At 32.2% G+C, this 14927-nt stretch overlaps 1 protein-coding gene and 1 pseudogene across 3 annotated transcripts; one reads left to right on the top strand and one right to left on the bottom strand.

Annotated features, from left to right (window-relative positions):
• Positions 1 to 220: 220 nt before the first annotated feature.
• Positions 221 to 958, bottom strand: LOC149378715 (THO complex subunit 7A pseudogene; annotated as a pseudogene).
• A 2509-nt stretch (positions 959 to 3467) lies between these two features.
• Positions 3468 to 10578, top strand: LOC149378714 (protein ZINC INDUCED FACILITATOR-LIKE 1-like). 3 transcript variants are annotated; one of them, XM_089602279.1, is made up of 17 exons: positions 3468 to 3784; positions 4296 to 4336; positions 4779 to 4839; positions 4943 to 5045; positions 5136 to 5238; positions 5428 to 5481; positions 5588 to 5650; positions 5791 to 5840; positions 5918 to 5993; positions 6557 to 6742; positions 6924 to 7011; positions 7119 to 7204; positions 7453 to 7560; positions 8594 to 8638; positions 8766 to 8854; positions 9737 to 9780; positions 10190 to 10578. In XM_089602279.1, the coding sequence occupies exons 1-17, from the start codon at positions 3625 to 3627 to the stop codon at positions 10282 to 10284; spliced, it is 1452 nt and encodes a 483-aa protein (XP_089458405.1). In that variant the 5' UTR covers positions 3468 to 3624; the 3' UTR covers positions 10285 to 10578. The 3 variants fall into 3 exon arrangements, with proteins under 3 accessions (XP_089458405.1, XP_089458407.1, XP_089458406.1); XM_089602281.1 differs by lacking the exon at positions 4296 to 4336; XM_089602280.1 differs by lacking the exon at positions 8594 to 8638.
• The last annotated feature ends 4349 nt before the right edge of the window (positions 10579 to 14927 follow it).

Here is a 14927-nt window from a genome sequence, read left to right as displayed (position 1 = left end):
AAAAAAACGGTTTTATATAAAATAAACTTATGTCTAAATAATTGTTTTAGAAAATAAAGGAATTCATTGAGAGAGACACATGCGCATTTTTTTAAACTTGAGCTATTTCACTAAAATTATATGAGTTTTGGCCATTTTACAAAGTTATTATTTCATTGAATAAATAGCTACAAGCTTCTCAAAATCAAATTACACACCAAGACAATCAATGCAGAAAAAAAAAAAAAAAAAGACAGAGACTAATCGACAACCATGGGATCGGAACCTCCAACATACTCAACCCCGTTCTTTCCATGGTCCTCCACCGTGCCCTGAAGCTCGTCCACCACGTGTAGCAGCAACGCGAACTGCTTCCGGCGGAGGTCGAGCGTCCTCGACGCCGCGGCGTCCTCGGCGTCGAGAGCGGCGATGTCGCTCTCGAGCTCGGCTATGGCCCGCTGAGTCCGTCCCCGCGGAGGCTGAGCCGCGATGAGCTTCCTCACGGACTTGCATTCCTCTTTGTGCCTCCTCTCGGCCCGGCTCTCCTCGAGCTGGGCCTTGAGCCCGTCGTTCTCCGACCGGGCCCGCAAAATCCGGGCCTCGATCTCCCCGTTGAGGCTATATATAATTGTTTTAGCTAAAATCGCTACTGCATATTATGGGTTCGATGAAATGCCTACTGTTTTAACCCAACCCATAGGCTTTTGTTGCCGTCTCGGAACCGCGAATCTCTTCTGAAGTTTCGCTAGGGTTTCTACCAGAAGACCTTCCTCGACGAGAAGACCAGACATCGAAGCGAAGAACATGACGAGAAAACCCAAGCTATTCATGACTAACAAAACCCCAAACCTACTCTGATTTTCCTAATCGTGGTGCAAAAAAACCCCTGATTCACAAATCTAATGGCGAAAAGAAGATCGAAAATTACCTTAAGAGATGTGAGATCTTCGTTGAATGGAAGATTTTGAGTGACAGCCATGTTTGGAGGTCGAGGTTCTCGAGCGTTTTTTTTATCGGCTTTCTTGAGCGTTCGAAGAAGAATATCGACAGTTTTTGTTTTTAAAAATTTTGAAAACGAGTTTTTTTTATTCTCCAGTTTTTGTTTTATTCTCTCCCCTATTTTTAAAAACAAAAAACAAAAATGACTTTATCAAACACATTTTTTGTTTTTAAGATCACTTTTTTATTTTTAAAAACAAAAAACAAAAAATAAAAACGTTACCAAACAGCCCTTAAATTTTTGTTTTATTCTTATGATCAGTCATTTTTCTTGATTCACGCTCAAACACTTGCTACTCTGTTTCTATTTTCCACCGGTCAAATGGTTTGACCCATTTTCAACCTTCCTTTCCATTTAGATATTTTCCGAATAAGGAGCGCCCTTTAACTGAAAAAAAAGTTACCTGTTAACCTTTATCCAATTTTTTCCCGATTAAAGATCAACCTGTCAACAAAAAAAACATTTTTTTTTTGTTGATTAGTAAGTTACATAAACCGGGATATATTATCATAGTCATTATATTTGAAATTTTGTTTACCTGCAGTAAAAAAAATATTTTACTATTTAAGCATTTTTTAGCCTATGTATTTAAAAAATCAATCATTGAAAATAATTAAATAAGAATTAAAGCTCTTAGGCGATTTTGAAAAAAACTAGTTAATTCACACCGTATAAAACTGCCGATGTGCACTATTCCGATGATTATTATCAGTCCTCTCATTTCCTGCTCGCACATAATGTAATGGTAGAAACTTCAAATTGTAAATAGCTCAATGTTTGGTTATTAATTATCAATTATATATAAAAAGAATAAAAATAAACTATTAGTGTAATAAATTACGCAAAAAAACAAGTGAATTCAGATCCACAAACAGGCAATCATTATTGAATTATAATTATCAATAAGATTACTGATCACAGACAATTATAATAAAAATATTGTCGTAAATTTAGGAAAAAAACATTAGTTTATTACAACAAATAATTATCAATACAATATAATACAAGTAAACAAACAAAACAAAATATTGTCGTCTAATACAATAAACAATTGTTCATATAATATAATGACGACAAATTTGAAGATTTGAAAAACGATGAAGATGAAAGCAAAATAAAAATATTATTTAGAAAATTATATCAAAATTTACTAAACGAGTAGTAATGTATATATATAGAATATAGAACTGCTCAAAACAAATTCAAAATTTAAAACAACATTCAACTTGAATATAAAAAAAAAAAAAAAAAAACCACCCCCTACAAATATGGGTACGAAGCTATAGAGTATCGTTAATTAATATCGATTAGGAGATATTTTTTTATTTTAAAATACCAATTCAAATAACAAATAAGTAAGGTTACATACAAATTATTCTGATTTACTTGTTACCTTATCAAAATGGCTAATTAATAATAAAAAAAAGAGTTAAAAAAATTAAAGCCTTGACTCGAATGCAATTTCTATGTTACAAGTGGCTTTCTTGGTTTCATTTTTCCAATTAAAATAGCCAGTTGATTCTTCTCCACAATTCATTATGGAAAATAACTAACATATTCTCTAAGTCATGTAAATGTAAAATGTAATTTTTTTTAATCATAATCCATTTGTAATAGGTAATTAGGCCAATAGCATAATAACTTACCATCTTTTTAAAAAATAGCATACGTTTCATTTTATTAAGAAAATAGACTAACATATCAAAGTTAATTAAATTAAGTCTATACCGGCACCAGTTGATTCTTCAAAAACCCCAAGTTGTGCGAGGTAAATGTATTAAAAGGGGTATTGTTCAGTTAATTAAGTCAATCATTTATCTCTTTTTAAAAATCTAACCTAAATTTCATTTATTAAAGAAATAATTCACTAAGCCAAAGTTAATTTACAACAACTTCATATTTCAATTATTTCCTTATATACTATGGCATGCAAGATGCATAAAAATTCCATACAGGATATAATTTAAATGAGATTTTATAAAATATGGATGAAAAATGTTTGTAGCTACAAAATACCATGGTAAGATGTAGCTATGAATTTTTTTCTTTTTATTTAGGTGCGTATGGGAGAGTTAGACATATATCATATTTAGACATTTGTTCTTAAAATTTAAAGCTAACTATATAATGAATAAATAAAATAGCAAATTAAGTCAAAGCATGTAGGCTATATTATTAGAAAGTTAGACACGGATGTGACTCCATTTTAATAGTTGAATAACTAAAGTATTATTATATGAAATAGTTTCTCATATAAAAACATGTTTGTATCGAGTTTAACAAACTCGGAACATAAATAAAAAAAAAATGGCAAAATATGAAAAACCTCTATTTTGTTTTTTATTCTTACCCTTTTTTGTTGTGTGGTGAATTGTGATCCATTTTTATATAAGATGGAAACCAATCTATTGGTTCGACGTGGGTGTTCAATTTGGTTTTGTCTTTCTCTACTTTAACTATTATTTTAAATTTTGGGTGTCTTGTGGCCAACAATTGTTGCACTCGCTCGCTTCTTTCACTTGAATTTTAAAGGCCCATATATAAAAGAAAAAACCCCTTATTTTCCAACAAAGGCAGATAAAAAGGAGAGAGATAGCCAAGAGGGCTATTAACGGAGTGATTACAGAATCCTCAAAGGACAAGACATGGATAAAGTAGAGTCGAAGAGCATTGAAGAAGCGTTGCTGAAAAAGGAGAGCTATTTCCCAGATTGCCCTGGATGTCAGGTCGAAAAGAAGAAGCGATCTGAGCCTGGCCTTTCGTACTTAAATGTCTTTCGAATTTGGATCATCGTTCTCGTCAATGGTAACACACCTTCATATATAACCAATCTTCTTTAACATTTCTATATAAGATAAATATATTGTAGGGGCGTTATACACATGAAGTTTTGGTTATGATATAATAATCTGGTAATATTTTAGTTATTTATTTTCCTTCAATTGAGGGGTGCTATAAAGTTGGAGCCTCTGTTTCAGTTTTGGTTGTCCAACCAATGAGATGTTCTTTGCCCTTCGTGTTCGTGGGTCAATAGGAAGACCATAAACGTAATTAAAAATATATATAATGGAGAAAACAATAACAGATCATAATCATAATTGTATTTGAAAACAATTCCTTTTTAATATTTTTCTCTAAATATTATACAAAACTAAACTACAAATGTATACAGCATTACTTGCATAAATATCTTTGGGTTATATAAAAATCACAACGATGATGGTCTTTTTTCTTTTTTTTTTTCTTTTTAAAAAATGCACGAAGCTTTGACGGTGGTCTATGGTTATTTATTGACTAAACGCTTTATTTATTGCAGCTCTGCCAATTTCGTCACTCTTTCCTTTTCTCTACTTTATGGTGGGTCTCTCTTTGCTCTCTACTGAACAGTCTCTATTTCTTTCTTTTTGATCCATTCGGCTTTTTATTGTATTTTATTTAACTTTGTGCAAAATAGTTATCTCCACAAAATAAATATGGGATGCAACGGTTCATCATTGCATAATCTTTCTTTATTTTCACTTTGGTCCTTTACTTTTTTGGTCCCCAAAAAATATTTAACTAAAACTAAACCATAATAAATTATTTGAAATCAAAAGTTAAATTCATTCCTCCCACTGAGCATGGATTCATCATTATATTGCATCAATATTAGTATCCTTTTCCCCTCCCTTCTTTTTTGGTCTCATTAAACTAAAATCTTTAGCCTTTGCATATGTTTTATTAAACTAAACTGTATGTATGACTTTCCATTTGATGTTCATTCTTCCTCTAATATTTATTTCATGATTAATAATTTCAGGTAAGAGACTTTAAAATTGCTGAAAGAGAGGAAGATGTAGGATTCTATGCTGGTTTTGTTGGTGAGATTATTATTAGTTTCAGTAATTGCTTCTTAAACACACACATGTTTCTGATAACTATTTAAACGACTCTTAACTAACTCTACAGTAATTTTATTTTCAGGCGCTTCCTTTATGTTTGGCAGAGCTTTGACGTCCATATTTTGGGGAGTGATGGCCGATCGTTATGGTCGAAAACCCGTCATTATAATCGGCACTGTATCAGTGTTAGTCCTTACAATAACTTACTAGTACATAAAATTTTATTCCATGTCTGTCTAAAGTGCAATTAAGTTAACTAACTGTGTGTTTCTCAGGATTATTTTCAATACTCTATTTGGCCTGAGTGTAAACTACTGGATGGCCATTACGACAAGATTTCTTCTGGGAAGCTTGAACGGTTTACTTGGACCAATGAAGGTGTGAGATTGTCCCTCACACACACACACACACACACATATATATATATATATGTGTGTGTATTATATATATATATATATATATTCTGAAAAGTCGCATCACATTTAAACTAAAATAAACATACTCAAGTGATTAGTCAAGTACAAAGTGGATTCAACATATCTTTTTTATGATATTTATCTGAAACAGGCATATGCCACCGAGATCTTGAACGAGGAACACCATGCTATAGGAATGTCGGCGGTGAGAAATATCAAATCAAGTGCTAAATGATGTCTTTGTCACACATATTTAATGATTCGAATTAAATTCGTATAAATTTTAATTTGGGAGGTATGTATATATTCAGATCAGTACGGCATGGGCTTCAGGATTGATCATCGGTCCAGCTTTAGGAGGCTTCTTAGCCCTGGTATTTATTTCTTGTCATCTCAAATACAAATCATTTGCCACAGATAGATTTTGTTATGTAAACTTGTAAAAACATATATATATATATATATATATATATATATATATATATATTTTTTTTTTTTCTTTTCATAAAAACAGCCAGCAGAAAAGTACCCAAGTATGTTTCCCAGCGACTCATTTTTCGGAAGGTATGCTGTTTTGTTGGATCGAACGATAAGCTTTTCTTTATGAAATCCTGATGGATTAACAACATATTATTTTGCAGATTTCCGTACTTCTTGCCTTGCCTTTGCATATGTTTCTTCGCAGTTGCAGTCTTGATATTTTCCTTTTCTCTCCCGGTACGTGACACGTTTATTCCTCTCGGGCTCTTCTCATAAAAAAAAACTCGACCACTCTTTATAATTTCCATTTTGAAAAATTCATATATATATAAAATAAGTTAAATGGCTGTCAAAGTACTAGAGATGTCAACTTGTCCTAACAACGTCAATTTTTTTCGTTTTGATGGAAACATGACAAAATTCGATGCATAAAGCGTGTATAAATGCTTACTTATTATTATTACAAAAAATTAGTAAAATAGTCAACTTGAACGTTCGAGTTTAACAAAATAGCAAACGTTTCGTAAATTTTAGGTAAATAGTCACTGCATTTTATTTATAAGTGTATTTTTACAAAAATACCTATAAATAAGTTCAAATTTTTTTTTGGGTATTTATGAGTATTTTTTGTAAATATACGCTTGTAAATAAGCGTAAATAAAATACAGTGGCTATTTATCTAAGATTTACAAAACGCTGGCTATTTTTCAAAAACAAACATTTAAATTGGCTATATACCTAATGGATCCTTATTATTATCAAGCTATAATTAACCGCTAATTCTACTTGAATTGGTTTAGGAGACACTGCATAGACATCACGGAAAGAGCAAAGCGGATGTTGATTCCTTGGACGCAATTGAAACCGCGTCGATTTGTTTGAGTGATGATCAGAAATCCAAGGCAAGCCTACTTAGGAATTGGCCGTTGATGTCCTCAATCATTGTTTATTGCATCTTCTCACTTCATGGAATGGCATTCAGTGAGGTACTTTGGTTTTCTCATTCTATTTTTTCTTTCTTGTGAATTTTCTATTTTTTTTTTTTTCATATGATAAATATCAGTTTATGCAGGCCAACCTAATTTAAGCTTTATTATATAGTCTCTATTTTTTTTAAAATTTATTTACATTTGATTTTTTTTTTTCTTCTTTCACCCTTTCTTTTAGGTTTTTTCTTTATGGGCCGTGAGTCCGCAAAAATTGGGCGGTTTAAGTTACACGACAGAATTGGTCGGCGAAGTTCTTGCAATCTCAGGTGATGAATTTTAAATTTCTTTAACATACTTGACATTTTCGTCGAACAAAAATTATACATCGAAAGCACCAAAGTTGATTTTTTTAACACCAAACTAAAAATTCCAGGAATTTCTCTTCTTGCATTCCAAATGTTTCTATATCCAATCTTGGAAAAGGCTCTTGGTACAGTACAAGTGTGCCGATTCTCGGGGGTAATAATTTCTTGACTTACAGTCCTTCTTTTCTAATTTGTTGATTATTGGCAATAGTATAATTATTATTTTTTACGAGGTAAAAATTTCTTGATGTACAGTCTTTTATAATTATTAATCTTTTCAATGTTGATGACGATATTAATCTTTTATAATTATTAGTCTTTTCAATGTTGATGACGATAAAATTTCCGAGGTAATCTTATATAAATATTAATCTTTTCAATTATTTTTTTTCACTATTGCAGATAATAACCCTACCTATAGTGTCAAGTTTCCCATACATTGCTTTGCTGTCGGGGACAACACTTTTCGTGGTGTTGAACGTCGCTTCGGTCGCTAAAAGTTTCTTAGCCGTAAGTAAAATCTACGTTGGAGATTGTTTTATCCAATATTAAATTCTATTCATCGGTGATCGGCCGTTTTTAAATAGCTCAATCCTTACTCTCAATTAAAAGTAAGTGCGATTAGGTTAGTAGTCAAATAGCTCACGGTCGCTTTAGTAAATTGGATTGCTTAAGCAATTAATTCAATTTACTTTGATCAGGCCGAAGTAAATTAAATTATAAAAAATTAATTCAATTTACTTCGGTCTGGTGGAATATTTTTTTAATAAAATGAAAGAAGCTAGAGAATTAACTAGTCTAAATATTAAATTATTAGATATATAGTCAAGTTTCGTTAAACATATTTTCTTAATATGTATAAATATATATGTAGCTCTCACAAGGTATCTTGTTTTAATTTAAACTATTTTCTTAATTATTAGATAGTTAGACTAAAACTTTAATTAGTTTCATTTTCCGCAAATATTAACTATCGATGAAAATGTATACACAAATTTTAGAAAAAAAATTAGAATGACGATTAAAAAATTTCACCAAATTTTTTTAATAATTAATATTAGAAATCTCCTGAATTTTTTTGACAATTTTTCTCCGGGATTTTGCTTAAATAACCTGAAAATTGATGAAAGTTTATAACGAAAAAAAGTAATCCACTAGGGAACTTTTGTGGCAAATAGTATTCAGGTGCTAACGACCAGCTCCAATTTTTTAACCTTCATTTAATGAAAATCGTATATTATAAACCGTACTACTCTATAACTAGCCTGGTTTTTGACGTTATATTTATAAATGACTTTTATGTTATGGGATATTTGATATATTGGTGGGAAAATTTAAATTTACCACGTGACTAACAAATATCTTACTAATAGCCAAGATTAAAAATTTTGACGATTATTATAAGCAATTTATCCCTTTCAAAAAAATTAATTTTTACGTTCTTTTTCTTCGGAAAATCACAAACGTCATGAAAGTGACGGTCTAATTGTTTCTTCTTTGTTTCTCTTCTGTTACTTACGTACATTTATTTTCATGTGACAAGGCCTCGTGTATAACTAGTTTGGCCATCCTCCAAAACAAGGCTGTCGTAAGATTTTTTTTTTTTCCTTCTTTCTTCTTTATCCCTTCTTATATAATGTCTTAAATTTCTAACTAATAATTGGTAATCCGTGTCTTAATTAATTTGAATTTTTCTGATTTAATAATGAGAACAGGGCCAAGAACAACGTGGCGCTGCTAACGGACTTTCAATGACTCTGATGTCTATTTGTAAAACTATCGGTCCAGCTGCCGGCGGTGCACTGTGAGTTCATTGATTGGTTATTTTATTTGTAAAACTCATTTCCTAATGGATTGATACATAGAGATGGATATGTTAACCTTATTTCATGGTCAATCGATTTTTAACCAGTTAAAAATAACCCAAGGTTAAAAAAACGAAGATTAATTTCAATGGGATAAAAAAGTGGTTAGCCAATTTTTAACCATAACAAAAAAAAAGGCTTTTAAGATTGTAAATTAAATATCTACATTCGAACTTCAAAGGGTAACCATTTTAACCACTTAAAAATAATTGAAGGTTAATTGTAGCCGAAAAATCAATTTTAAAAATAACCGAAGATCAATTTCAACCGACAAAAAAAAAAAAAAAAAAAAAAAGAGGTTAACCTAATTTTAACTAAAAAAATGAGTTTTTATTCTAAAATATGCTAACTAGAATAATTTGTATATTAAGAAAAAACAAAAAAGGAAAGATAACCAAAATGAATACATTTGTGTTTGACTTGAAAAAAAAAACACACACACATTTATATATATATATCTATAATATATACAGGCACGAAGCCAGCTGTAATTGAGGGGCCCTCAAATTTTTTTTTTGTATTTTTTACCCACTTTTCAATTTTTTTTTTACAATTTTTTACCTTAAAATTTACAAATTAGTCCCCCCTGAATTTTTTTTTACAAATTAGCCCCCCCAAATGGAAATCCTGGCTTCGTCCCTGTATATATATATATTCACTTAAAAAAGAAAAGGATAAAAATGTCATCCCAAACCAGGCCTCAAGTAGTCTCTTCAGATTAAGTGTTTACCTAGTTCAACGAAACACTCAACTTATCACATAACTGATTCTTCTTCTTCTTCTTCTTCTTCTTCTTCATCTTAATGATATCGGTTCCATAGGCTTTCTTGGGCGGAAAGTCGTCAAGATGCCTCATTTCTCCCAGGTACTTGTTATGAACGTTCATAAATTTTCACGGTAACATGGTATTCAAACTATCTGATTTTGTAGAATACACCTTTTTTTTGTTTTTTTTAATTTGATCCAAAATCTGAACAACTTAAAATAAATTACTGAAGTTTGAAGCCAGAGGTTTGTCTAGTGGTAAAGGCGAATTCAGGGCTAAAGGTATTGAACATGCACAATCACGTTATAATAAAATGTAACTTAAATTCTTAAATTTGTTTAAAGTTGTTCACGATCATATTATTCTTCTATAAAATATCAATCTTGCTACAAGCTTAACGAATAGTTCACGATCATGTTAGTCTTCTTAATATTAATATTAATAGTATATAATTGAATAGTATCTTTTGAACGTCTCGCTCACAGCCATGTGTATTATGTGAATGCAGGGACTCATATGATTTTCTTCATCCTAAACGTCTTTGTGGCAATCGGAGTGTTGATGACATTCAAGCCATTCTTAGCAACTAGATCACTAACATAAAGTTTATTTATTTACAGCAAATAAATTACTAAAGGTTTTGATTTTTTTATTTAATAACTTCAAATTATTTCCTAGATATCTTGGTGTATCTCTTTATTCTTTTTGAGCTAGTATAAGCATGAAACCTATTTTCAAGTAACAAGATAAATCCCAAAGAGTATAAACAATAAACCAAATCAACTGAAAGGTTGATATGGTCAAAGAATAATAATAATAATAAAAAAAGAGGTTGAAGAAAATGCATTTCTTAGAGTTGGAAGGTTTTGTTCCACTACTACAAAATCAATTTATGATGCGGAAGGGTATTAGGTGCGACATGTCGCGCCTAACAGTCGCACCGGATACTTTTCCAGAAAACTAAAATTTTCGCTAAATTTAAGTGGTATCTATTGCGACAAGTCGCACCTAATACTTTTCGGTGAGACTTTGTCTTACCTAAAGGTTCCAAAAATTTTAAGCGGGCGTTAAATCCCTCCGAATATATTTTTTTACTGTGGAATTTACTTTTCAGTGCGACATTGTCGCAGCGAATATACATTCCGATGCGACATGTCGCACCAGATAAACCCAACATCTGCGACATGTCGCACCTGATAAGTCCAACAAATGTCGCACCTGAAAAGATTAGGGTATTTATAACCCATTCGGCCTCCTTCCTCCTCTGCTTTTTTTTTTTCTCTTCTCACCTCACCTGATATCTCCCTCTCTCTCGCCCGCGACCCAGCGTCGCCGCCCGCCCTCCCACGACCCGCGCCGCCGCCCGCCCTCGCCCCCTGCCCGGCCCACGCTCGCCCCTCGCCCTCGCCCTCCTCCCCTCGCCCCCCCGCCCGGCCCGCGCTCGCCGCTCACCGCTCGCCCCCCGCCCTCGACCAGCGCCGCTCGCGCGCCAGCCCACGCTCGCCCCTCGCCCCCCGCCCGTGACCAGCCGACCCCCGCCCTCGACCAGCGCCTGTGCGCCGGCCCGCGCTCGCCCCTCGCCCCCTGCCTTAATACCTTTAGCGACAGACTTTTAGTTGCGACATTCTCGCACCTAATAAACTATTATGTGCGACTTTTGAGGCATTTGGTGCGACAATCGTCGCAATAGATGCCTCTATTTGTTCTAGTGTTCTTTGACCATGATGCAGAGTTTAAGCATTTTATTGTCGTATGTTTTGTATATGGCTAGTGTTTTTGGGGATATTGTGTAACACAATCCCGAAAAATAAAATAACAAAAAGTATTATTAATTCTGAATTATTAATTTCACGAAAAAGTCTTCTTATAATAAAAATAACATGAAAAAATTTACTTTATTAATTAAAAATGTGTCAATTTTCTTAATAAAAATGTGTTTACTTTATTATTTTCATGAAATTAATAATTTAAAACTTATAATATTTATTTAAAAATGTTTAAAAAAATGAATGTAGATGTTTAAAGATTTTTTATTTGGAGAAATAATATATATTTAGTTAATGTTTGTATTAAATTTTTATTCATAATTGACTATTTGAAGCAAGGAAAAAAATGCCGTTTTCGTTGCCGTTTCGAGACTCCTGATTTACGAAAAATCGTCATGCCGATTGAAAATCGAATGGAAAAAATGTGGAGAAGGGCAAGTGAAATGCCGTTTTCGATGGAAAATCGACGTGCCGATGGAAAACCGAACGGAAACAATGTGGCAAATAAAACGAATACATATATATTTGTAAATACAATCCAAATTTGAAAATATATATATATATATATATATATATATATATATATATATATACCTTAATATAATATATATGTGGATATTAATATCTATGAATATATACATGAGCAACCATATGATAATGTCAACATGAAATCCATCCACATTTTCTAACCATAAAAGTTCTCACCATGCATCACGTGTACATGATATTGTCATGGTTTTCCCACACAAATGTACGTGAAGAACGTTTATCACACCGAGTTCGTTTACATACATATGTACGTGAAGCTCATTTAAATATTCCAACAATTTAAATATCAAGTAAATCATAAAATTACTTGAAAAACAGAAAAAAAAAAAAAAAAAAAAGGTTGCCGGAAAAAATGGTGGCTCGCCGGAAGTTACGGTGACTCGCCGAAAGTGTCAGAAAAATTTGAAAAAAATATATATCATAGATCACAACATTTCAAACAACTTTAATGAAGGACATTATGTTAAAAAAAATCAATTTATAGACCAAATCAAGGAAAATAAAATCTGAGTTTTTGAAAAAAAAAAAAAAAATTCCAGAAACTCGCCGATTTTCTCTACCCATCGCCGACTTTTTGTGGAAATCACCGTGAGCAAGTCCGATTCTCGCCGATTAGCAACGACACGCCGTTTTCGACGAATTTCGGCGAAAAAAAGAGGGAAAACGACATCTATGCTTTCTCCGACCGTTGGACCACCGAAAACGGCTTTTCCGGCGAATGTCGCAGAATTTTGCCGGCTTTTAAAACCCTGATTTGAAGTTACTGTTTAAAAAAGTGACGCCAATTATAACTTTGTATTCTATGTTTTCAAAGATGTAATGTCAGTTTATCATAGAGTGACGTCTAAAGACATGTTTTTTTTTGTTGTAAAATTAGCCCAAATTCATAGGAACTCATCTAATTTCCGATGAATTTCAATGAATTCAGATGAAATTCATCGGAAATTAGAGGTTAAATTGGCTAAAAGAGTATTTTTGTCCAAATTTGGGTCAAAAATCAAATTTTAAATATTTTTCAGCTAAGAGATCTAGTTTTGCTATTTTCTCAATTTTGAAAGTCTACAAATGAAATTTCTCAATTGATAACTCTCTTTCTTTTAGTCTCAGTCGTAGGTCCGTCCATCTTCCAAAACCAATGATCGAAATACCGTTACCGTTACCATTTCGAGGTTCAGAATTTACTGGTAACTACTGGTACGCGAGAGGAATACCGTGGAAAGCAGAAAAGGAAAGGGTAAACTGTACCGTTGAACTTACCGTTACCGTTGAGGACTACCGTCAAATACCGTATTTACCGAGAGGAATCCAATGAAAAAATATACAAAGTACATAGAATACAAATCATAAAATTGAAAATAGGGTATAATGTTTTCAATACATTACCAAAGTACAAACACAACAAAAACGAAGTTCAATATAAAATACAAACTAAAATGAAAAAATTCAACACAATCCACCAAATACCATAGTTCAACTTCAACATAAAAGAAATAAAAATGACTACTCTGGTAAGCGTCCGTACGCAGCGGTCATACAATAATCATATCAACTCATGTAATGAGAATGTGCACGAAAATATGTTCAAGTGGTAATCGTACTCATAAATTAAATTAAACTAACTTAATTACACTAAAAATCATGAATCATCAACATATTCACCTTAAATTAAACTAACTTAATTAAAGTATTAAACTAACAATCATCAACATATTCACCTTCACTAAATCAAATTAGACTAACAATCGTTAATCATATTCACAAACTATAACATATTCCCGGATCTAAATGAAAATTGAAAATAATTCATAAGAAATTCGGAATAAAACAATAATCAAGTTTAAATATATGATTTTAACCATAATCATAAAAAACTAACAAGAAATTCAAAAAATAATTCGGATTAATAAAAAAAAAATAGAAAACATGAACACAACTCTAAAAATATTCCCGGATCTAAATGAAAATTGAAAATAATTCATTAAAAATTCGGAATAAAAAAATAATCAAGTTTAAATATTTGATTTTAACCATAATCATAAAAAAACTAACAAGAAATTCAAAAAATAATTCGGATTAATAAAAAAATAGAAAACATGTACACCAACTTAAAATAAACACTAGATTCATGTTCAAAACTATGAATTTATACTTAATCTTCAAGAATTAACAAAAATTAAAAAAAAAAAACTCAAAATCATAAAAAAAATACATACATGTCGGGATCTGTTTCAATACCAGTAGCCACAAGAGCTTTCCGCCGGGATGGAGTGAAATTCCGCCTTCGGAGCGCCGGAAAGAGGACAGGAACCTCGGAAAGAGCCGGAATTGCGTAAGTTTTGGTCTTCAGCGTGGCGAAACTTCTAGGTTTTAATCCCGACGTTTATGAAGAATTTGGGCTGGTTTTCGGCTTCGATAGCCCGGTTTTTTTTTTTTTTTTTTTAAATACTGGACCGGACCGGAAAAGTGTGAACCGGGTTCCGGTTTGGTTCCCGGTCCGGATTCTTCGGAATTAACGGAAACTTCCGGTTTTCTTCATTCCGGTGCCGGAGTTTTAAATAAAACGGGTTCCGAACTGGTTCCTATCCGATTCCCGCGGAATTTAAAACCTTGCTCAAAACAACAACATGACAAAATATCACGGGCTCGTTTTCCAAAATTTTATTTTTTCTTGTTTCGCACCTCTCATAAACCTTCGTATGGTCATGCTTCATTTTTGTTTTGCTTGGGCTTCCGGAAAGTGTATTAAAGATTATGTTCATATCAACTTAAGAAACTTTTAGTCCAATCCAATGTACCAAAGATTTCAGGTTGACCGCATTTATCATGCTTAATTTCACCTTTTTGTTGCAAATTGTAATTAACATTCAAATAAGATGGCTAATTAGCAGCCCGATATTTAGTGTTCAATTTGGGTTTTTCTTCTTTACTTTT

This window comes from Urtica dioica, chromosome 12 (genome assembly GCF_054948205.1).
Source record: "Urtica dioica subsp. dioica isolate 48M chromosome 12, U.dioica_male_clone48M_v1_H2, whole genome shotgun sequence".
In the NCBI taxonomy this organism is placed as follows: domain Eukaryota; kingdom Viridiplantae; phylum Streptophyta; class Magnoliopsida; order Rosales; family Urticaceae; genus Urtica; species Urtica dioica.
The sequence above is the reverse complement of the archived record's forward strand: the minus strand, read 5'-3'. Positions and strand labels throughout refer to the sequence as shown.